Raw genomic sequence first — 25,470 nt, 5'->3', positions numbered from 1 at the left:
GCCCGTGCCCAGGTATACCTTTCTGTCCGGTAAGTACTCGAACAGGATGATCTGCTCCAACTCCTCTACGGTTGACTTGGTCGCGTCCGAGTCATCCGGCATGACAAAAGATCTGGGTATCCCGAAATCATCCTCTTCATGCTCCGGATCTGGCCCGGTATACTTTGGTTACTATTGGGGGACCTCCCCTCCGGTTACACCTCTTTTTTCTTGAGCCGGCTCCTTGGGTCGGGGCGCCGCCTCCTCTACTGCGAACATTTCCTTTGCTGCGGGCTGCTCACCTCGGATGGTTTTCACCCCCTCCGGGGTGGGGAATTTCAACAACTGATGCAATGTTGAGGGTACTGCCATCATGCTATGTATCCAGGGTCTGCCCAATAATGCATTATACTTCATGTCCCCTTCGATCACATAGAACATCGTTTGCTGAATGGTGCCATCCACGTTCATGGGCAACGAGATCTCTCCCTTCGTGGTTTCGCTAGCCATATTGAACCCGCTGAGCACCCGAGCCACCGATACGATTCTATCGAGCAGCCCTAGCTGTTCGACCACTCTCCATCGGATGATGTTGGCCGAGCTACCTGGGTCAACCAAAATACATTTAACCTTAGTTTTAAAGACAAGTATAGAAATTACCGATGCATCATTGTGCGGTTGAGTGATGCCTTCCGCGTCTGCGTCATTGAAGAAAATAGAGCCCCTGGTTGAGTGGTCTCGGATGCGCTTTTCACGAACAATAGAGACCTTTGTCTGTTTCATTACCGGCCCTCGAGGGGCGTCAATGCCCCCAACTATCATGTTGATTGTATGCTGGTGTTCGACTGGTTCGACCCTTCGATGAGCTTCCCTTTCCTTGTAATGATTTTTGGCTCGCTCGCTCAGTAGATCTCGGATATGGCCGTTTTTCAATAACCGGGCTACCTCTTCTCTCAACTGGCAGAAATCCTCGGTTTTGTGACCATAAGTTTCGTGATATTCACAAACCATGTTCGGATCCCGTTGGCCCGGATCTGACCTTAGTGGTTTCGGCCATCTCACATCCGGGACGCGGCCGATGGCCGAGACGAGGCCCGAAGTACTAACGTTGAAGTTGTACTCCGAAATCTTCAGTGGACCCATATTGCCGGTAGAACTTCCGGCATCGCTCCTGAACGAGAGCCCCCGGCTGTTTGACGGGCGCTCGACCCGCTTGCTACCTCGACCTGAGAAGTGGCTTGGGCTCTCCCTTTACTTTTCCGACCTGAAATTTTGTCTCTCCGAGCGGGAGTATGGCCGAAACCTTTCCCTTGGTGATTCGGCCTTCGTTTCATAACCCTTCCTCGGTTTCTCAAAACTTCTATCCATTTTTAACTGGACCGGAGAGAGCTCGAACTGATCATCCTCCACCCGAATCTTCGACTCTTACCGATTATGGACATCAGCCCATGTCACGACCTCGTATTCCAGCAAATTTTCTTTCAATTTGGCCGAAGCAGCTGAACTTAGCATGTTGAGCCCCTTTTTGAAAGCTTGCGCGGACCATTCTTCCGGAACCGGGGGGAGCTCCATCCGTTCCCTCTGGAACAGGTTGACGAACTCCCGCAGTAACTCATCGTCCCTTTGGGTTATTCGGAAGATGTCGGCCTTGCGGGCCTGCATTTTTTTGGCACCGGCATGGGCCTTTACGAAGGCATCGGCGAGCATTTCGAAAGAAGTGATCGAATGCTCGGGTAGATGGTAATACCACGTCAACGCTCCCTTCGACAGAGTTTCCCCAAATTTTTTCAACACTGACTCGATCTCATCTTCCTCCATATCATTGCCCTTTATGGCACAGGTGTATGAGGTCACGTGCTCGTGCGGATCCGTTGTGCCGTCATACTTCTGTATATCGGGCATTTTGAACCTCTTCGGGATCAGTTTCGGGGCTGCACTCGGAGGAAAAGGCCTTTGGATGTACCTTTTTGAATTCGGCCCCTTCAGCAAAGGTGGAGCCCCCGGTATCTGGTCCACCCGAGAATTGTATGTCTCGACCCTCTTTTCGGTTGAGTCTACCCATTTCGCCAAAGTTTCGAGTATCTTTAGAACCTCGGTAGAGGAGCCGGCTCCGGAGTCATCGCTCTCAACCATTCGCGCCTCGTTTCTTCCGGTTTTGGCAGTACCCTTTGCCTTTTCCGGCCCTGCTTCACCTTTCCCGCTCTGCAACTGGGCAATTGTTATTCCTTGCTCGGCGATTGCCGCTCTTTGTTCCTGCAACATTTCAAAAATTAAACGTAAGTTAACACCGTCGTTTGGTGCGTCCGGTTCTCTCCGGCCCTGGGTCCGAGACAATGTAACAGAATTGTGGGTATTTAGAGGATCAGTGGCCGGTGGGGCGGCATTCGCTTGATCCACGGTATTTTTCCGGTTGAGTCCCTCCCTTGAATCGACGGGATTCGGGTCAGCGGGGTTTGGCAATGCCCGTAGTCCGCTTCCTTCGTTTTTCGCCACAATCTCGGTGTTATTGACATGACCGGATTGTTCGATGTCGGCCATTTAGTCCGTTTTCGCAAAGACGGGCAGGGATGTTTTTTATTTTGATGAATACGATAGAAATCAAGACCAAAGACCACTATTATCCTAGCCCCACGGTGGGCGCCAAATTGTTTACCCCGAATTTGGGAAACCAATTGAATTTGTACGCGGGTATGGGATATGTGCTTGGATCTTGATGTATATTTGATAGTGTAAAATAAGCGCGTGAATATGTAGTAAGAAAACGGCTAACAATGATAATCTCTTAAATATTTGATGGAATAAACACAATATAAATGGAAACAAATGGCCTTGGCCCAATCAGATATTGAGAGAGATTGTATATATGAACTCTTTTATTATGAATGTTCTTGGTAAGTAAAGGAGCCAACCCGTACAAAGGAGGGGGATGTGCTCTATTTATAGTGTGACCTTCATAGGTCTCATATAATGTGAACTAATAAAATAATAGTAACAAGGACAGCTCTGCACGGATTTGGTGGGATTAGACTGACGGCGCCGTCTGACACACGTATGGTGGGTAGTTGACCATGACAGGACGCTACTGGCGCGTGGCCCGCGTGCAACGGCCACACGGACCAACGGCTACTCGGACCGATAGCTATACGGACCAACGGCCATGAATGCTCGGGGTCACCGGGCTTGGCCGTTTCAACGACGCAGAAGGCAGATCAGTCGGTGCCCTCGCTCAGCTCCGGCCCAAGCATTACCCCGGTCAAGGCGAATAGTATCTGGCACATTCTCATTTCTTCCTCCGGTTCCTCGTTTCACCGGTTTGCCTTATATCCAGTTTTTACCGTATACAGATAACATTTTCCTTTGTCCGTGTACGGAAAATGGATAAGGTTAGAGGCACTATCCTACAAAGCTTCCTCGATATTTCCAAGAGAGAGATCAAATACTGAAGGGGGAAGTAAAGCAAAAATCAGTATTGAGTATGAATGAAACTAAATATACCTAATACTGCAGATATTTCTTCGATTACACACACTCTTTTTCTTGGCACGCTGTAAGTTAGCTGTGACAATAGAGGAATGAACGCGGTACAGGAAGATATGCCAAAAAATAAGATAAAACAGAGAAAACGTTAGAATTTTACGGGAAACTTTGAGAAATACATGAAATTTCAAATGCGTTAAAACGCCAAAAACCAAGAATGAAGAGAACAAACTTAATGAAAAAATAGAATAAGAAAAGACAGAAATAGGAATGAGGAATCAATGTGTACGGTAACCAGTCTGGATGCATATTCATTGACATCGAAAAATATATATAACCCATTAACAAATAACCAAAAACCCGATAAAATTTAACCAAATCAATCAATAGCAGATAAAAGAAACTGAATGTAAATTGATCAAGTCCGCAAAGATGAATAACCTAAAGCAGAGATGAGAGATGATGAACATGACAGAAAAGAGGAAAGAGAAACAAAGTGGAGGGTTTAGATAAAAGTGAACAGGCTATTTTTAAGAAGAGGACACGTAAGCAGCTAAATCAAATCTCAGTTTTGTTCATAGACACGTACATATAAGTATTGTCTAAAGTCAAAATTGCCCCAAGACAAAGTTGAAATGATGCTAAAGCACCCATGTCGACGATCCTGGCTCTTTTAACCCACATTTCTATACGGTAGAAAAAAAATTTAGGTGGGGCCCACTCTTTTAATATAGTAAAAAAAATTAAAAAAGTTTAAGGTGGGATCCACTCTTCTATAATAGTAAAAAAACTAAAAAAAAAAAGTCAACCCACACTTCTAATATAGGAGAAAAAAATTAAAAAAATTAAGATGGGGTCCACGTGAATAAGTAGTAGACAATTGCAAAAAAAAAAAGGATATTTAAATAATGACAATAAGTTCTAAAAATGGTAAAGGTACGCTTAGAAAAAATTTAAAGAAGAGAAATTCAGGAAAAAAGAAATCACGATTTAAATGGAACACAAAAATCGCTAAAGAAGTCATAAAACCAAAAGATTTAAAACTTATACCTTTGGTATAAGTTTAGACACATACGTCTCACACAAATAATGACGAATAACATCAAGAAGACGAAATATAAACGATCTTCTATAATAGTAAATTAAAAAAAAAATAAGGTGGGGCTTACTCACTACTAAAAAAAGGGAAAAAACCGACGACGAAAACCGACGGCCCGCATCGGTTTTTTTAATGAAACCGACGGGAAACCGACTCTTTACGGTCTGTCGGTTTACATAGCCTCGCTTTTTGAAAACCGACGGACAGCGTCGGTTACGTAGTCCGTCGGGTTTTATCCAATAATTTTAAAAAATAAAAAAAAATAAAAAAACCGATGGACTGAGTCGATTTTTGATCTTATATAAAAACAATATATATATATATATTTTAATTATTTTAAATAAAAACCCAACACAGTGCGTCGGTTTTTTCATAAAATTTAAGAATTTATTTCCAAAAAACCAACGGACTGAATCGGTTTTCCGTCGATTTTTTCCAAAATTGATTTCCAGAAAACCAACGGATTGAGTCGGTTTTCTGGAAAATTTCCTGCATGCAATTCATGCATTTTCTGCAGCCACACCTGCACAGAAACCAGTACCAAAAGCTGCTCAAACTAGCATTAAAACGCTCCAAATCAATTCTAAAAGAGCTACAACACATAAAATCACCCTAAGTAATAATAAAACACATCAAACACTATTTAAACACATCAAATACGATCTAAATAGACCTTCAAAGTTCAGAAATATTTAAATGTCCAACCAAAAGTACCATTAACTAGTTTTAACATAAGTCCATTATTAAATCCAAACTACTACAACTGATCATCCGGTGTCCGGGCTACGTAATCACAGTCATCATCATCTTCTGGGTCGGAGGGGGCACACCAAATTGTCCACATGCAATATGGCTTTTAACTTGTGCCATGAGCGATTCAAAGCTCGCTTTCATGGTGTTACTTTCCTCAACTCTTTTTGCCTCAGTCTCAGCTAATTTCCTATAAAGTTCAACAATTTGCTGCGCCATAGCTGCGACCTGAACACTATCAACTCTCTCGGCTTGTCGAGAAGACCCTTCACCTCGCAATCCTGACCGAAGGCGACTTAAGTTGTTCCTTGGGCCTAGACCGTACGCTCTACCCTTTTGTACTCCCCTAACTACTCTACACCAAAAATCTATCTCTAATTCCGGTGGAGGACGGCTCGGATGCTCAAGCTGAGTTTGGCTGTACTGGTTCACATTATCCATATTGCGTCTATATATTAAAAAATGAAACTTAGTATATAACGAATATATCATAATTAAACTTATATATAATTACTTAAATAATAAAATTATCACTTACATAGGAATTACGAGCCCTGTCCTAAACCCATACGGTCGGATCCGACTCCTGCTTTTTTTTTTTTTTTTTTTTTTTGTGTGGGTCTTTAGGAATAGATGATCCTGAGTTGGCATCTGTCCCGTAGCTTTTTTCTGCAAAAAACAAAAATTAAACATAAAATTAATAACTCAATAATGTTATATTGATCGTAGGTAACTTTAAAAGTATAAAATTACTTACCATTGTTCTAGCCACGTGCCCCTGACTTCTTGCACCCGCAGTGTGCAAAGAGCCACCTTTCTGGGATGCACGGGCAGCCTTTGCCTGCTCAGACTTGGCGATAAACTCAGGAGTTCGCCAATATGCCTTAAGTTTCTCCCATTGTTCAGCATTTAGCCATTGGGGCATCTTCATATACCTTCTAGCCCTCGAAAACCAATCAGACAACCTTGCACTCCTCTTCCTCTCAAAGTTTGCAACAACCCTATCATTGTCCATTGGATCCCATGTACAATACATCTGCAAATCAAATAGCTAATGTTAGATGATTTATATAAAAGTAAATTCAAGTTATGAAATGTTTAGTAAGATGCATACATTAAACTCTCTAAACATAGCCTGTCGAGTATCATATGGGATTTCACCCCATGAAGTATAAAAATGATCACCATAAAGCCTCCGAATAACATCCAGCAAGACTTTTGTAGTGTCGTGATCTGGATAGAACCTGCAGTTAAAGAATTTAATGCATATTAGATTAAGATGAAAAAAAACTTTAGGAAAACTTAATAAAAGACAATATTACCCGGCTCCCTCAGGCACGCTGAAAATTCGACCCATCGCATCTCTATCTCCCGGATGTAAACCATGATATATCGGTGTCTGTATAGGAGCCGGTGCAGGAGCAGGTGCAGGTGCAGGAGGACGAAGATGGGTCTGAGACTGGTTGGATGGCAGTGACTCAGGCTCAGAGTTGCTATGTCTAAGGTGCAAATTAGATAAACTTGGAGATGTACCATTTAGAGAAGGAGAATGAGACAAAGTGGCCGATATAATAGGAGATCTGCCATATGGTGGGCAATACATAGGTATAGGTATAGAAGTAGGATAGGTAAATGATGCCGGTTGAGGTGATGCCGACTGAAAGACCCACTGACCAGACTGGGCCTATATAGAAGAGCCAGGCATAAAAAAAGGAAACGGAGTAGACTGCATATGTGGAGCGGACGGAATGGACTGACTACTAGTAGCTGTAGGATCTATAGGTCTCTTATCTTTTCTCTTACTAGTACCTCCAGCTCTACTTCTACCTCTACCTCTACCTCTACTTTCATCACTACCACCTGATGACATCTGCATACATAAAATTAATAACTAAATCATGATATATTGATCGTAGCTAAAAATTTAACAAGTATAGAATTGTATTATTATCAAGTAAACGATTACTATTATTCATATTATACATCCACATACGATCCATCTACAAAAATATACCCATAAATTATTGAGGCTATAGAAATATATTATGACTTAAGAATTCTAACTTAAAATATAACTTAAGACAACACAATCCCAACTACTTCTAACTTTGAATTCTCAATAACAATTCTAACTTTAATAATTTACAAATTCTAACTTTAATATAATTTTGAAAAGCACAATCCCAACCAATTCTAACTTTGAATTCTCAATAACAATTCTAACTTTAATAACTTATGGATTCTAACTTTAATTCTAAAAATTGAAAAGTAAATCTAATCAAATAAAGTCTACATTTTAGTTCTGAGGTTATAGAAATATTATAACTTAATAATTCTAACATAACCTAATAATTCTAACTTTGAAAAGCACAATTTCAACCAATTCTAAAAATTGAAAAGTAAATCTAGAGAAATAAAATCTACATTTTAGTATTGAGGTTATAGAAATACTATAACTTAAAAATTCTAACTTAACAAAAAGCACAATCCAACAAAAAGCATAACAAATTTAAAATATTTTTAAAAATAAAACCGACGTCGTCCGTCGGTTTTATATTAATTATTATTATTATTTTTAATAAAACCGACGTGCGACGTCGGTTTTTTTTTTTTTGCGGATATATATTTTCAAAATTCTGCCAAAAAAACTGACGTCATCCGTCGGTTTTCTAATTAAAAAAATTAGAAATGTAAAAAACCAACGCAGGGAGTCGGTTGTCCGTCGGTTTTTTAAACCGACACAGTGCGGCGATTTTTTGTCCGTCGATTTTTGACAGTTTTTTAGTAGTGACTCTTCTATAATATTAGAATTTTTTTTTTTTAAAAAGCTGGGGCCCACTCTTCTATAATAGTGGAGATTAAAAAAAATTAAGGTGGGATCCACGTGAAGAAGTAAAAGACAATTGCAACAACAAAATAAAATAAAATAGGACATTTAAATAATGATAATAAGTTCAGAAAATGGTAAGGTACGCTTAGAGAAAATTTAAAGAAGAGAAATTCAGAAAAAAAGAAATAATGATTTAAATTGAACAAAAAAACCGCTAAAGAACTCATAAAATCAAAAGATTTAAAACTTATACCTTTGGGTATAAGTTTAGACACATACGTCTCACACAAATAATGAGGAATAACATCAAGAAGATGAAATATAAACTGTGAAGAAACGTATACACATATTTTCTTAAAATGATGAAGTTGGTCTATACTTAAAAAATTTAAGACTAGAGCAGATGCTGACACATGAAAGCGCTTTTCAGTGTTGTTGAGTAGAAAGAGATGATGGCATGAAACTCGGTAGGAGAAAGTATATTTCAAATCTTTCAATTGGAGAACCAAACTAGTAAAGTCATATATGGGAGAAGCGGACTAAATAAAATAATTTATTGATATTTTCAATTAATTGAATTATAATACTTTCTATAATAAAAATTTCATAATTATCTATCTATATATAATAAGAGAGGCAAAACGTTGTGAGAATGCCAAGTGTAATCACCTTATGATGTCAAGTGTCAAAAAATATTTTAAAATACAAATATGAAAAAAAAATTAACTACCAATTCAGAAAAGAAGGATACGATTTCTTTTCTATTTTTTAGGAACATAAGACTTGATTTAAGGGATGTGTTCATTATCGGTTATAAGTTACATAATCAAAAAAATAAATTGTTATTATCAATTATAGAAAATTTTACATAATTTTTTTAAAGAAAATCAATATATTAATTGTTCAAATGTTTAGAATTATTTAATCTTAAATTCTCACCAAATTAATTAAAGAGATGAAATAGTATTTATAATTTTAATATAGATATTGAATATCAATTAGAGAACTTACAGAAAATGAAACAATTGTATGCTATTCAAAACGAAGGCATTGGAGTTGCAAAGTGGTTAGAATTTCACTTTGCATTAAATTTGTATAAACTGTAAATCTTATCAGAGTTCTTGTATCTATCTAAATTAATTTAGAAAATAAAATAAATAATACTAAAAAATAATCTGAGAACTTTGAAGGGTAAAAGAATGCAAACTCCGGATAATGAAAAAAGAATCACGTTTTTTTACTCCTTTTTTGTAGCAACTACTCCTCCTTTATAACTACATGATCAGTTTTTATCTCCTACAGTAGTTAAAAATTAAAACTGGCAATCCACAATTAATTTTTTAAACTACTCCCACTTCCCTCATTCCCCCTCATTCCCCCTCATAATCAGTTTTTTAAACTACTCCTATCTTCATTCTTGCAGCATTGAAAATATTCTCTTTATATAAAATAACAAATTTGAATGCATCTCTTAGCACAAAAAAAATTATTATTCCTGGTTTATTTCTCCACCACTTTCTACTTCTTCAAGATTTTTCTTCCAAATCATGTACACATATAGACTAAATTGAGTTTGAATCGAAAGATATAATTATTTGCTTCTTTTTTTGTTTGATTACATAAATCTTCTATGAAATTAATCTTAATTTCTGATATTTTTGTAGATCATTTATGGCAGGAGTAATTTGTATTTGGATGGCTTTTGTTGTTGTAGTTAGAACTTGTGGTATGCCTTGCCCTCAAATAGATTTCTTCAAGATCTTTTATAATCTTTTTTAATTTCAATATTACACGAATTTTTTATGGTACGATAATTATGAATGCGATCTTCGTTCTGCTTTACCATTTCATTTTATTATGTGTTCAATTATGTATAACAATCACCTTTTACTCTGTGTTATTGGAGAAAAAAGGAGCAGTTTGGAGTAGTACGAGCAGAAGTTCACTAAACTTGAAAAAAAAAATGATCATAATTGTGGTAGTGGACCCAATACAGCAAACTCCAATTAGAAATAAGCAGTATTAAGTGATTTAAGTTGTTAATTTGATTGGTAGAATATAAAATATGAATTCTCTCATATATAAACATGCAAGGTTAAAATTAGTATGAAGATTAAATTATTGCTTTAATTATTTGTATACACCCAAAGGGAGAAGAATTAGTAATTTAAGATATACAAAATATTATGGAAGATAGTAATTACGTAATGTTTTCCCAACCTATAATTTTTGGTCAATATTAGTACGCAACGTAATAAGACTAAATAATCTGTTTAGTATTCACTTTATTTAGAGAAAAGGAAAAGGAAAAAAAATAGAAAGTTAAAAAAATTGAATTTAAAATATTGATAGACAATATTCTAAGTAAAGCTAATATTGTAGATGATCATATATAGCTAATAGTTTGTGTACTAACAATAATAATTTAATATGCCAAACAAATAAGTAGTCATACATTTTGTGATTAATTTTCTTTATATCGATTGCGCATCGCGCGGGTATTAATATTAGTATTACTAAAAGGTACTCTCTCTTTTCTAATTAATGTGACATAGTTTGACTAGGCACGAAGTTTAAAAAAAAAAAATCTTTGAAATTTGTGTGGATTTAAATTATTTCATTAAAGGTAAAAGGGGAACTTTCATGTTAAATGATTTCTAAACATAAAAATATATCATTCCTTTTTAAATAGACTAAAAAAAATGTGGTACCATTTTTTATGTTGGACCCGTGCTAGCACGGGCTTTGGTCTTAAAGAAAAGCCTTGGCAGGATCCAATTAATTTATAACCCTTACTTTTTTTATTTTAAGAAATTATTGATTACGAATTGGGAAAAGCATTCCATGATTGTCCAAATTAATAGCGTGTGAAAGTTCCAAATCTACCCAGGTCCACAAAGTCTTTGGTCTTTCAATTTTGACTGCAATTTTGGCTTTTCACTTGGTCTATTCCATCGTCTTCTCATTCCAATGAGAAAATTTTATGTTCCTCTTTTTCAGCAGTTGATTAATGTGAAACCACTGATGGTATTTGCACTCAAATGCGAAATACCTTACTATGATATTAACAACCACAAATAAAACATAAATCAATATAAGTTTCACAACTTCAGAAAAGAATTAAATAGACGCATATGTGAAATACTTTATTATGATATTAGTTACAGATGAGATCCCTCCACATTTAACCAAATGTCTTAGTTCGAGCTTTGAGATCTGAAAAATTCTGATAGGGAACACTGTTAGATAGTTTGTAATATAAGAGGTCTTAAAGTGAATAGACACATTCGTTCGTGAAAGGACATGACTATTCTGAAAAGTCATCTCTTAAATTCTATAAATATAAGGACACTCTTGAAATTGCATATAGAAAAATATGCAGGTATAAACATAGGCTTTGTTGTATCCTGAAGGAAATTGTTTGTATTTTCTCAAATTTGTAAACGGGCAATATCTTTTTAAGGAAAGTCGATTCTTCCACGCCTCAAAGTCATTTCTTCTTCCATTATGTTTACCTATTTTTCTAACAAACACTTTATTCTTAAACAAACCACATGTGACACGAATCTAAATCAATCGAATTCATAAATTCTGAATACTTGATGATTAAAAAAACCGACACTACTAAAAAAATCGAGATTTTCGACCAAAAATTTCGACCACACGAGGTCGAAAAGGCCTTTATTTCGACCAATTTTTCGACCACACGCGTAGGTCGCTAACAGGTAGGTCGAAATTTTTTTTCGACCACACGTGGTCGCAATCACATTCTACCGAAATTAAGGGAAAATTATTTTCGACCACATGTGGTCGAAAAATTATTTTTATATTAAATTATATATTTAACTTTTTCGACTACGTGTGGTCGAAAACACTATTTATATTTAAATATAAAAAAAATTATTTTCACAATTTCGACCACATGTGGTCGAAATTGTAAATTGGGCCCAAATTTTCGACCACATGTGGTCGAAATCTGGCAACCATATTGCTAAATTTCGACCACACGTGGTCAAAATTGTATTTTTCTGGTTGAAATTGTGAAATATCTGGGCTAATTGCTTGTTTTTGACATCCCACCTGCCAATTGTCAAATAACCAAATTCATCAACCAAAACAGTCATCCAATTCATCAACAATGCAACACAACAACCATAAACAATGTTCAAACACTTGAACACTTAAATATTGTCCATTCAAACACTTAAACATCTTAAAATTAAAAGTACTTTTAATTCGCATTAAAACTACATTCAAACTCTTAAACATAATATACATATCCATTTAAACATAGCCGAATTAGAATCCAAAAGCACACTAATCCAAAAAGTCAATGTTTGGTGTTAATTTGGGCTTGCATACCCAACATCCTGGCCTCCGAGGAATTAAGTGTTCTTGTTAGTAGGTCAACTTGATGCTTCATAGCTTCATACTCCTTAGGATCAACTGCCCCATCATCATCAGCACCTACGACTTCAAGGGCCGACGGGTATCGACGAAAGGCTCCATTAGGCATCCCATAAACTGTCCCATGCCTTGTTGGGGGAGCAACCTTCTCAATCCACTATTGTTGTATTACCTCGTCGGTCATCGGCGTGCTACTTGGCTGAGTGGCTCGAAACTCCTCAGAGTGTTGTTGAAATTCGTTCTGAAATTGAAGGATACAATGTTAATAGTCTAATATAGTACAAAAAATACATTATTATTGTTTTGGTAAGTATAAAGAATGACTAGAAGCAACAAATATTCATACTTAACTTTGCAAATTTGTAGAGACAGAAGGTATCATAAAATAAATAAAAGATGAATCATATTGACTTCAAAATAGCAGTTGAACTTCCAAAAACCCGCAGTTGTTTCAAATATCTACTTGGATTCTATCCTAGGAGTCTTAATGAAAAATCTAGATTGAAGTGCTTTATCCCTCCATAGAATAGCAAGTATCTTCCACTTGAATGTCAAGAAACTTAATGAATCGTGTATATAAATATACAGTACCTGGGATACTCTTGATTCAACTGATGTTTTTTATCAATAAAACTTGCAAGCTACATATTTGGAGATAAAAATAATTAGACAAGATATATAAATTATGCTTGACGTTTCTTTTTAAAAATACTATAAAGGAGAAAAGGTCATTCACAACTACTCATGGAACTCCATATTTATCAATTTAGAAGATACCACTTTATCTCACTTTATTTAAAAAAGCTCTCACTTGGCAACAAATTCATGTTTGTCTATTTAAGACAGGACTTGGCAATACATTCATAACGAAGCTGATTACAATCAGGAAATTACATACTAACAACTTTAAGAAAACCCAAGACTCTGATTCTATTGTAAGATAAAAAAAATGATAAAGTTTGGATTACATATCAATTAATTACTGATCAGGAAGCTAAGCATAAAATGAATGCACTATTTAATGATTCATAGTTTGCTATTCATATAAAAGAAAGGTACCATGAGCATGTTATTTTGCATGTTATAAATAAAAGAACTCTGAATGACTCCTAAGTAACATGCTTTCTATTAAACATAATTCTGTAACATAACAGCCAAGATTTCTATTTGCTAATAAAAGTCTAGCTGGGATTATAAGAAAAAATAATCAGTGTCTTAAGCTAATGAGTTTTATAAGTATGAAGACTAAACAATTACCTTTAATTCCAATCAGGCAACATCCAATGCAAATTTATCCTATAGAGATACAGAAAAGTTCTATCACGTAACTTCTTAGAATAATGGTTTTACATATACAAAGATTCAATCGAAGTAATTCATAGACTGTATTCAACCATCTTTATCGGCATTCAAGTTCAAAGGAAACGAACACGATCAACACCTATAGACATGTATTCTAAGGCATAATGCATACCTTTATTAATAACTTTAACAGAGATTCTAAACTCCGAAGAATCTATATTTTTGTCATGCCATATTCAATAAGTCAGTAATTAAGTCCTAAAACATAGTTACTCAAGCATTGCGCCACAACACAAACCAATATTATGTGTTCTCTATAAAGACCAAAGGAGAAGTTAAAAATCTGACCTTTTAGACTCAAAGAAAGCGGTGATATCTTATCACTTTTTAGTTATGAAATCCACCTTAGCATTGCGAACTTAAGAAAAATACCGACAAACAGAAAAATAACTCAAACCATAATAAGTAGCCAAGAGGAAAAGAAGAAGAGAGAAGTGTACTGTACCTTAAGAAAAATGTCCTCATATGCCACCATTGGAACGAGGCCAAACCTTCGAGAAGAGGGGGTACTGCAACCTTAAAATTCCAACACAACAAGCAGCAATGGATAGATAACGGGGAAGTAAAGGTAACAGGCTGACAGTGAAGTGGTGGTCTCCGTGAAGCAATGAGCCTTGCTTTGAAACTCCATTTTTTACTCCATTGTGTGTGTCAGCTTGTGTATGCAAATAAAAGAGAGGAGAAGGATATTAGTCACTAACAATAGAACTTGCAATTGACGTTCAAATTATTTCAGCATTAACTAATCAACAAACCAAAGTGAAAACATTTATACAGAAAGGAGGCAACCTCACGTCTTAGCCAAATGGAAGCCCCATAAACCATAATTTTCATGATATATATATATATATATATATATATAAGTTCCTTCTTTAATACCCATATTCATAAAGTACAAAATGATTATTTTAAGGACACAATTTCTCCTTCTTTATGAGATCTAAATTGACATTGTTAGATACAGAAGCGAAAGGCCTAGATTATGGTCCATGTTTTGGTTACAAGAGGACTAAACAGATTTGCATTTATTGAGCAAAGTAATTGAACTAATGCATGTCATCCAGAAAGTATATAAATCCCTATCAAGCATACTTTCTAAATCATGAATCCTAAAATTCAAAAGATAACCAAATCATGGTTCATATTCTACATAGGATATTCACATCCATCTAGCAAGTGAAATAGAGCAACTACTAACTTCTATAGTCATGATTTTCAGAGAACACATAATTTAATCCAGATTCTATAACACATCAGGACACGAAATACATACAACCAATAAGACATGAAAAGCAAACATGAATAAGTATCTAATTACGATGTTAAAAAAAATCAGTTAATTGAAACCCTTAAGTCATCAACCACAATCGCAACCTCCAACTTCGGGAAGCGATAAAATGAAAATCAAATTCGAGAATCACATAAAAGTCCACAATACATAAATTCCCAGGGATACAATTAACAAAAGAAAAACCCAAAATTTTAACAAATCAACCTCAAATACTCTACCTGATGAATTAATTAGAAGTCGATTTTGAGAAACAGCAACAACAGGTGGTTAAATCAACAAAGGAGTGAACCCCAAACCTTAAATCAAGATCGAAAAGGGAAAATAACTGAGAAGGAATCCAAATCGCGTGGGAAGGTTACCTCAGATGGTAGAGACACTAAAAGGGAGTGCTGGGGTGGGGATGATTGGTAGAGGGTCGTGAAAAAATAGGGGGAAAAACTGGCGCCTAAAATTTCAGCTTTTAACAACCGGATATTGTAACATTTAAGATCCAAATACTTTCCCTTTGTTACCGATGAACTAAAAATCGACTTTAACGACTGCAAAAAAATTGGGTCGCTACAAGTACCCTAATAACCACCAGATTTATATCCTTTTGTTAACTAGTGGTCGTTGAAAGACAATTTTCTTGTAGTGATACCTGAGCTGGCGGCGTCTGGTGGCGACGATTGCTGGTCGAAAATAACGGCGGCGTCTGGTGGCAGTTGGGTGGTGGGATGGTAGAGAGAGGAGAGGGAGAGAGAAGAGAGTGAAAGAGAAGGGGGGAAAATGAAAAGGAAATTAAAGAGACCTAGATCTGGTCTAAATCTTTTGAAATTTTCGACCACATGTGGTCGAAAATAATTAAGTCAGATATGACCGACTTTGACTTAATTATTTCGACCACATGTAGTCGAAATTAGATTTTTATTTTTATTTTTTAATTAATTGTTTTATATATATATATAATTTAATTATGTATAAAATGTTTTTTTCCCATTTATTATTTGTATAAAAATTAATTTCGACCAAATGCATTTTTCCTATTAAAAAATCGACCCGGTGTGGTCGAAATTCTATAAAAAATTAAATAAAAATTAAATTCTTCAAATTTCGACCGCCCGTGATCGATTTTTTTCGATCAAAAGTGTGATCAAAATTTTTAGGTCGAAAATGCCCATTTTTTTTAGTAGTGCTAAAGACGACTATACTCCTTCAAGCTCCTGAAATAAGAAGAATGAACTTTTTTGTTTGAGGAAAAAGTTTCTTGGGTCCTACACTTTGATTTTAACCACGTCCTTTTGAGGGCGATAGGGAAAAAAAAGTTAAGAGTTGGATCTGACATGCGATATAGCCTTGAAGAGAGATTATTGTGAACTTGTTAGATTAGTGCAGAACTTGTAAAATATGTATTCATATGATGACTGTTGGGGTGGAATCGTGGAGATTGTTTTTTCCTAATAAGAGCTTTTTTTCTTTTGGTGTTTTATCTTCTTCCTTTTTCTGGTCACTCGAACAATATAGATGTTTCCTTCTTTGGCGTTAAGAAATCCGAAATGGTTCATATGTACTTAAGTTTTACCTATTATTAATTGGTTCAAATGTTTCGGGTTGGGACGACTCAATGTTCAAAATATTATAATTGAGCTAATAATTCGCCAATAATAGTCGTACTTTAGGATAACAGCGGCGTTGTTCAACGAAAATTTAGTAGTAACAATACAATTTTGATATTAGTAGTAACAGTGGCGTCCCTAAACACGCCTAACGCCCAACGCATGGGGCTCGCCTAAGAGTTTTTACAAAAATTATGTGTCAAATTGCTCATTTAATATTATTGACCCTCATAATTCTTTATCAAATGAATGATGCTTAATAGTTTTCTTCATCTATAGAAATAAGATGATTGAGAGTAACTCAAATAACAAACTATAGTATTGCACATTTACTATTTGTGAACATTGTGAGGGTGAATATCACTTAACATTTCTTTTAAAAATACATAGCCGAATTTCACGTCTTTACTTATCATTGGTCTTCACATATTTGTCCTATGTCTCAAAATTATCATAATTAATTATTTTTCTAATTGAAATTAATTTTATTTTTATTTATGAAGGAGTGATGTCTTAATTATAATATGATAAAGTTCATTAATTATTTTCTTTTAGGGATGTAAATCATAGTATGATTGTAGCATGTTTTTAGAAATTGTGATTTCTTTTATTATTTGAAAGTTAAGATGTTAGAGTTGGTTGCATCTCATAATAAGTTTTAAATCATTGCATTAATTATACTTGTAAAATCATGTTAGAAGTTTTATTTTCTATGAGCTTCTTTAATCATGTTTTAAATTTTTTAAAAACTATTAATATATTTTTTTTATAATTTGTGTGTTATTATACTATTTTACTACATTATAAATTAAAAATTGTAAGATTCATGGGGCTTACGCCCCGTGCCTCGGGGCTTACGCCTCGCCCCGTATTAAGTAAAACGCCCCACCTCACGCCCACGCCTTTTAAAACAGTGGTTAACAGTAGACCCGTCCATAAAATTCTAAGCTTCTAGCTTCAGCAAAGAAAATAAAAATATATACTAGGTAATTAGTCGATCATAAACACAAGATTAGACTTTATAATACTAATCAATACGCTTTTTTATAATTCCATAAAATTCCAATACAAAAGATTCATATACTGCATGCATAAAGCTTTTGCATGCACGACGACCACTATATTCTTTCAATTCTTAATACAACATAAAGTAAAACATAGAATACTTCCTTAGGGACTATCATATGATTGGATAAGAAGACAACTTATAGATGTCACAATGACCTCCAGGATTCCCAGTATCTCTTATAATTTTCATATATCCATTTTCCCCCCAAGTAGTTCCCCATGAATTCTTCAACAACCAATATTTTTGACCCTCCTCATCAGTTCCATACCCTATTGCCGTAACTGCATGGTTAATTTCGTTCGCACAGCTTCCATGATAAGTTCCTCCTGCGTAAAATTGGAACTCTTGGCTAGTAGCAATCCCAATTGACACTGGTTGTTGCGTGACGGCTTGTAACAATGCTGTTTCACTTTCAGGCACAACTTGATAGCTGCTTATTTTTACTGCTGGTGTTAGCTCTTGGCTCCTGCATGTGTATTGTTGCCCTTCGTATGGATAATCTGATTTAGTTGAAATTCCACCATTTTCTATAATGAAATCAAATGCATTGGTCATATAGCCGCCGTTACAACCATTGTTTCGGGTGGTGCAGTCGACAAGTTCTTGCTCAGATAATTCACTCTTTTGGCCTGTTGCAATTTTGTAGGCTCCTTCTAGTGCTCCAACGGCTGAAAACGCCCAACAACATCCTAACATAGAAAAGTAGCATGCTAATATCAAAATTTATAGAAGAATTGAATAAATGCGAGCTAGGTATGCAGTTGCGAATCTAATATGTAGAGTCAGTGAGTTATGTTTATGTGTTACTTTTATCTCTTTTGCAGACACACACACACATATATATAGAGATCGAGCTAGACGAAGTGATGTCTACAAATCCTATCTAGTTTAGGAGTGTCAAATTGGCTGGATGAACGAAATTTGAGCCGGTAACCGCTCAAACGATACTTGGGCTGAAATGCACTCGGTCAAGATGGTTAAACAATGAGTCATAATCCAAACCGCAACTCTTACCAAATTTTAAATTCTTAAATTGTTTAGTGATAATCTGCTTAGTTAGCAAATAAAACTAATACAAATAAATTCCTTGTTATGACTATACATAACATATTGAATTAAAAAAAATAAAAGAAAATATTTTGACAAGGTCACCTGAATCAGTCAACTTAAAAGAAATGCCAACTCTTGGATGGTTTGAAATGGGCAGGTCAAAATGAAATAATGGGGATCACTAAGCCGACCTAACCTTGAACAGATCATATTTTCATGAGCTAATTTTGTCATCTCTAACAATATTATAGTCTAAATTCGCCACAGAGGACATAGTGAGTTAATGAAAGTGTTATGTTGTGTCTTACCACATTGACCTTGATTCTTCACTTCAGTAACGGCCCCATGCTTTCTCCAATCCAAGTTAGACGGCATTTCATCATCAGTTAGACCATTAATCTTGAATTCCGTCGACGACATTGGAGAAGGTGAAGGACGTGAAGGCATGTTTAATCCAGTATACTTGGCAAAAAACTCGTCTGAAGTAATATCTGCAAATTCATTAATGCCTAATTTATAAGACAGATTCCCTGCCTTATTCATCGACTCGATGAATTTCATGTTTTCTTTGAATATCATGAGTCGTTTTCCTTTTTCTACTTCGTCCTTGTAAACTCGACCATGACGCGCCATCCATAGCTCGTGTCTCTCAGACACGGATAATGTTGGCTGGCTGCGAGCAATTGCTTTAGAGTTAAACATGCCAACTACAAAGAACAATATTAGAATACTGATCAAATCAACTTTCATACCCATGGTTAAGTAATTAATGTAATGTAGGGAGGAAAATACAAGGTTTGATCAAAAGAATATTGTTGTAAGATTTTTATGTAATAGGCTTGCATTTTATGCCTTCATTGGCAAGACTTTATATAGAGGCGTAAAGGAGAAATTATTTTCTCATTAATGACTTGTCCGGAGACTCGGATTGAAATTGATCTCCTTTTTGTCAACAACTGGACTCCAAATTCGGTTGTGGAAAAGTAATCTTGATTTATGATTATTTAAATTTATTGATGGAAATTTGAAGTTCAAGTATGTATTGACTTCTGGAATTCACACTGATCTTATGCTTTTCTAGGAAATTTCAATTGAAGTATCAAGAAACTAAGCTAATTACCCAATGTGTACTAAGCAAAAATTGGGTTCCGATAATCTCGGCATAATATAATGGTACAACAGCTCCTAAAATTGGAAAACTTAATGAACTTCTTTACATACATTTCTAAACTTAACTAGTACTCCCTCCGGATAAAAAAAAAGTCACTTAGCCATTTGCACACCCCTTAAGAAACTACTCATTCCAAGAAAAAAATATGTAAATTGCCTAAACTACCCCTGATTAAATAGGCATTGGGATTTGATCACATAACACTTAATAGGGGCAAATCTGGAAAGACAAGGTTAATTGTTTCTTGATTACACTTTTGTTTGACCCAAAAAAAAAAAGACTACGTGGACACTTTTTTTTATTCGGAGGGAGTGTTATCTATCTACAGTTTTGTTTGGTGAAAAAAAATCTATCTATAGTTTCGAATTATTCATATTCTCTAAGGTAAGCCTCACTCGAGCATTATTTGTTGTGTCTCACACCAAATGAAATTTCTCACAGTAGTTGTATCTTTGTCATTAGGAGTGTCAAATGGGCGGGTTGGGTTGAAATTGGGCCCATCAAAATGGGTTGAGGTGATAAATGGATTGGGCTAACAATGACCCAAAAGTTACTTGGACTGATATGGGCTAGGTCATGACTCGCCCAACTTTAAAATTGGTTATGTTAGGCTGGGCTAAAATCAGCCCAATATGAATTTATCTTGATCCCAACTCATAAAATTTTGGACTGGTTAGGCGGGCCATCAACTTTTGGGTCATCCTTGACACCCCATATTTGTCATTATAAGCTGTTACACCTCGGAAATTTCCCGTTGGTATTTGAGGAATGGCATTTGATGACCCTAGTTGAGATTTTAAGGATGTTAGAGATGAGGAAAGAGGATTGCCAAGAGAAGGCAAAAGTATTTGATAAGTATCGGAAAGGAATTACGAGCAACGAGTTAGCAAGGCCTTAATGATGTCTTGGAGAAGAGTTGTAATGTCCCTTAGATCGATAATGAAGTGTTGAGCGAGTGTTAAGAAGGTTCCATAAGGATCGGAGATCAAACGAAGTGTTGAGAATGAGTTCAGTGAACTGATGAGTTATACGGCTCATTATACGGACCGTATAATGTTTTACGGACCGTATAATGGACCGTAAAACCATCACAGAGAAGGTTGCTCGCTGGTGAAGTTTTACGGTCAGTTATACGGACCGTGAAACCGTTTTACGGACCGTATAACGAACCGTCAAATGGTCACAGTGAAGGGGGTGCAGGCAGAACCATTTCACGGTCTATTATACGGACCGTATAATGGACCGTATAATGGAACCCGACAGTTCAGTTGAATGTCATTAAATAAGGGACCAAGTCCACAAAATCATTTCCACATTTCCTTCCTCTCTCTAAAACATCTCTCTACATTTATTATACAAGTTTTCAAGGATTATAAGTCATCAACAACATCAAATAAGTGAATCAAGAGTAAGAACCCATCAAAGATCATCTAAAGTCAAGAAATCCAAATGGAGGAAAACTAGGGTTTTGCTCAAGGTGGAGTATTATCAACTAAAGCTTGTTCCTACAACATCTAAGGTAAGATTCATGATATTCACATGATGTTTAAGGTATTGGAGAGTTAAAATACATGGATTGTAGAAAATATGGTAAAATGGGTTATGAATGATGAATAGTGATATTTTGAGGGATAGTTTGAATTGAATCATGAATGTTGTTGTGTTGTGATATGAATATGTTATAAATGGTATTAAGATCATGAACTAGACACTTTAGACGAATGGACGAAGTTGGGTGTTATGACCATGAATGTGGGTGAATTAGGGGCAAATTGAGGAATCTAGACAATGTGGATAATGTGAATGACTAATGGCCATTGTTATGATATTAATGAAGGTATGAACGCTAGCATTGGGAGGAAACGTGCAAGTGTAGAATAGTTCGACAAAAAGGTATGTAAGGCTAACCCTTCTTTCATGAGGCATGGTTCCTTGGCCAAACTCTTAAATCCTCTATATGAGTATGTTGTATTCAAATGATCGACATTCCGAGCTCATAAGCTCACGATCCTTGATATGTGCTACGATTGTACTACGCACCTCATATGATGAGTCAGCCTATGATATAGACGTTGTGGTAATGATGATGATAGTAATGATGATGATAGTAACGATGATGATAATAATAATGATGGTAAAGGTGCCTACGGGCTAGTATGCTTATATGTGCCTATGAAGGGCTATAATGAAACCCCGAGCTTATAACGCCGGGTAGAATATATGTATATGAATATGTATAAAGTATGTATACGATTACGAAACGCGCGCACACCTCTGCAGATGGTACGAATAACCCTGAAGCCTTGGTAGGGCCAGGTATGAGCAACCTTGAGCCTTGGTTGGCCAAGTATGTATATGAAACCCCGAACCTACATGGTCGGGTATGTTATATAAGGATATGTATGAAACACCGGTCCTATATATGGACGGGTATGCTATGTAAACACTATGTATATGAAATAACTATGTATATAATATGAATATGAATGTGATAAGACTACGTATATGGACACGAATAAGGACATGTATACGAATACGAGCACAAGTATGGTACGAGTACTATTATGGAATACGGATGACGATGTATGTAAACAAGTACGTATGAGAAATGGAAAGTCCCTATGAAAGGCAAGTAAGTGCTATGACAATGGTATTCTTGTCTCCCCCCTCCTATGCTATTTCATATGTTGTTCATTATGCTTATATATCGATGTTAATCATGCTTTACTTACTCAGTACATTCTTCATACTGACGTTCTTTTGTTTGTGGACGCTGCGTCATGCCCGCAGGTGCACAGGGAGACAAACTTGATCCATAGCTGCTTATCCAGAGATTATAGAGCAAAGCTCCATTTCTTCCGGAGCCATAGCTTTTGGGGTACTCATTCTTTTGTGTATATAATTATGGGCATAGCGGGGTCCTGTCCCGCTCATGTGTTATGTCATACTCTCTTAGAGGCTCGTAGTCACGTGTATATATGTTTAGATATGTCTGGCCTTGTCGACCTATGTTTGTATATCATTTTGTCGGCCATGTTGGCCCATGTACCTTGATGTGGCATAAATGTCAATTATGATATAATGGTAATGTTGTCCAATGGGACTAGTTTGACGAATGAATGGAAATGTATGTTTAATTATGTGGCTCACCTAGATGTAAGCATAAGAGTAAGCTAAGAGGGTTCCCGAGTGGGCTAGCACCGGGTGCTCGTCGCGGCCCCCTAGTCGGGTCGTGACATAGGCAAAATATTATATATGTCATTGCATTGCATTCTTCCAGCGCCAGTCGTTTCGTCCAAGTCAAGTCAATCGAGAAGTCTTCGCGGCTTGCCCTATTAGTCTTCCTCATATTACGCAAGTATAATTACACTCATAATGTTTTAAGATTCTATCAACTCCTTCAAGTGTTATTTGTAATGTTCGTTCGTAAACTATACGCCATCCGCCTGTTAAGCCTGTGGAAAATGAGATTATCTTTTAATTTTACCGTTTCTTTTTTTTTCAGTATCAAATTAGATAGAACTTTAGAACGAGTATTTCTTTCTAAATTTTGTGAAGTACGTAGATTGACACCTAATATAAGGATGTACTTTAGGGAAAAAATAATAAAAGGAAAGAAAAGAGAAGGTGACCTGACTATAATTAAACACCACTATTCAATAGTGGTTTCTACACTTCACACTCTGTTTGGATTGTTGTTACCCGTCGTTTCATAATGTATCGTATTGTACTGTATTGTTTTGTACTGAACTGTTTTGTAGATACAATGTTTGGAAAGACTGTATCATTTGCTGTTGTTTAATAACATTTTTTATTTGGATTGACTGTATCGTACATTATTGTAACTGATAAGTTTACTAAAATGCCCTAAACTAGTGTAAATAATTTAAGACGACTTCTTTCTGCTATTTTGTCACAAATTATGCATATAATATATATTAAGATGTTAAATTCATGTAAATATATTTTTTATTCTTCACTAAAAAATTAAAAATCTTGCAAAAATTACTGCCTCAATCATCAGCACACACAAAGTGAAATTCTTTATAATAGTTATTTCATGTAAAGTTCATTAAAAAATATACATGATTCTAATAAAGACAAAAATACATTGATGCATAGTAAAAATTTATAATGTCTAACGAACATGCAATAACAGAGTTGTAGTAAGAATTAACAAGAATTTTAGCAAATAACTTGGTAGTTTAGCAAATAACTGTGTAGTAGTAACAAACAAGAAATTTAGCCCAAAAAAAAGAGTAACGAACAAACTAAAAGAAAAATCCAGAATGGAATCAAATAATACTTATCGGTAACGGATGAAATAGGATTATGAAATATTAAGTAAGGACATAATTGGAATGGGAAAATAGGTAACGATGGGATAACACCAAATCGGTTGTTACATAAAATGGGGCTTTTCGTTGTTATGTAACGACGAATTTAACAATACGATACAATTCATTTTAAGTAACAATCAAAACAAACGTTATATTTGTAATAACGATACAATGGGTAACAACGATCCAAACAAAGTGTCAGTGTCCAAGGTGCCAACAAATTCAACGAAGGCTGGAAACCAGTAGCACATATTACATGCTAAAGATTTATACTTTGTTAATTACTCTGACTCCAAGTACTGGTTGCATCAAGATTTGGAGTTGGATTTAAAGATTAAATTTGAGGTGAGTTTTGAGATTTTATCATTTGGGTGTTCTTGCTTTTTTTTTCTCCGTGGAAGAAGATGAAACTAGAGCTTGATGATGATGATAGGCGGGTCGGGCGGGACGGGTCAACAAAAAAATGGGTAATTTTTTTTAAATTGGATAATTTGAGAGGATTTGGGAATTTCTATCCAAACAGGGATACATCAACATTGTCCTTGAATATTTTGAACCTCTTTGCCTTCTCTAAACCATCTTTGTACACACGTCCAAAGTGAGCCATCCAGTGCTCGTGTTTCTGGACCATCGAGGCTTCGTTCAGGTCACGGGATGTGGCTTGAGAAGCCCACATTCCTAACACTAGTAGAGCTAAAAAAGCAAGCTTCCAATTGATTGTCGAAGTCATTTTTCACTACTTGAATTTTTCTGTTGATTCTAAAATATGTCCCTGTGTTGTGGATGAAATGTTTAGGATAAGTATGGAATTTATCGTACTAACATTGTGGTTTCTGTTAAATTAAATTAAATTTAACATTTTCACTTAATGATTTAGCTCCCTGGAAAGCCCGGCAAGTTATGTATAATTGCCATCATGCACGCTGCTTTGATGTCCTCAGACCTCAAATAGTAATATATTGCGATAAACCTTTCTTTTGTACTTTCTGATAAGTTATCTGTCCATAATTTTGGAATTATTGGCACTAAACAAGCTTCTTCATTAGCCCC

General features: G+C 35.7%; 1 protein-coding gene and 1 long non-coding RNA gene across 2 annotated transcripts; both read right to left on the bottom strand.

The window, feature by feature from the left end:
- Window positions 1-12,306: 12,306 nt before the first annotated feature.
- Window positions 12,307-15,975, bottom strand: LOC132621617 (uncharacterized). The gene is made up of 3 exons (XR_009575591.1): window positions 15,836-15,975; window positions 14,350-14,559; window positions 12,307-12,783 (listed from the first exon to the last, which is right to left on the bottom strand). It is a non-coding gene; the product is annotated as an uncharacterized LOC132621617 (long non-coding RNA).
- A 1,833-nt stretch (window positions 15,976-17,808) lies between these two features.
- LOC132621614 (zingipain-2-like) lies at window positions 17,809-19,795 on the bottom strand. Its single transcript, XM_060335952.1, has 2 exons — window positions 19,218-19,795; window positions 17,809-18,548 (listed from the first exon to the last, which is right to left on the bottom strand). The coding sequence occupies exons 1-2, from the start codon at window positions 19,663-19,665 to the stop codon at window positions 17,971-17,973; spliced, it is 1,026 nt and encodes a 341-aa protein (XP_060191935.1). The 5' UTR covers window positions 19,666-19,795; the 3' UTR covers window positions 17,809-17,970.
- Window positions 19,796-25,470: the final 5,675 nt, after the last annotated feature.

Source organism: Lycium barbarum, chromosome 12 (assembly GCF_019175385.1).
Source record: "Lycium barbarum isolate Lr01 chromosome 12, ASM1917538v2, whole genome shotgun sequence".
In the NCBI taxonomy this organism is placed as follows: Eukaryota; Viridiplantae; Streptophyta; class Magnoliopsida; order Solanales; family Solanaceae; genus Lycium; species Lycium barbarum.
Note: the sequence above shows the minus strand (reverse complement) of the source record. Positions and strands in the feature narration are given on the sequence as shown.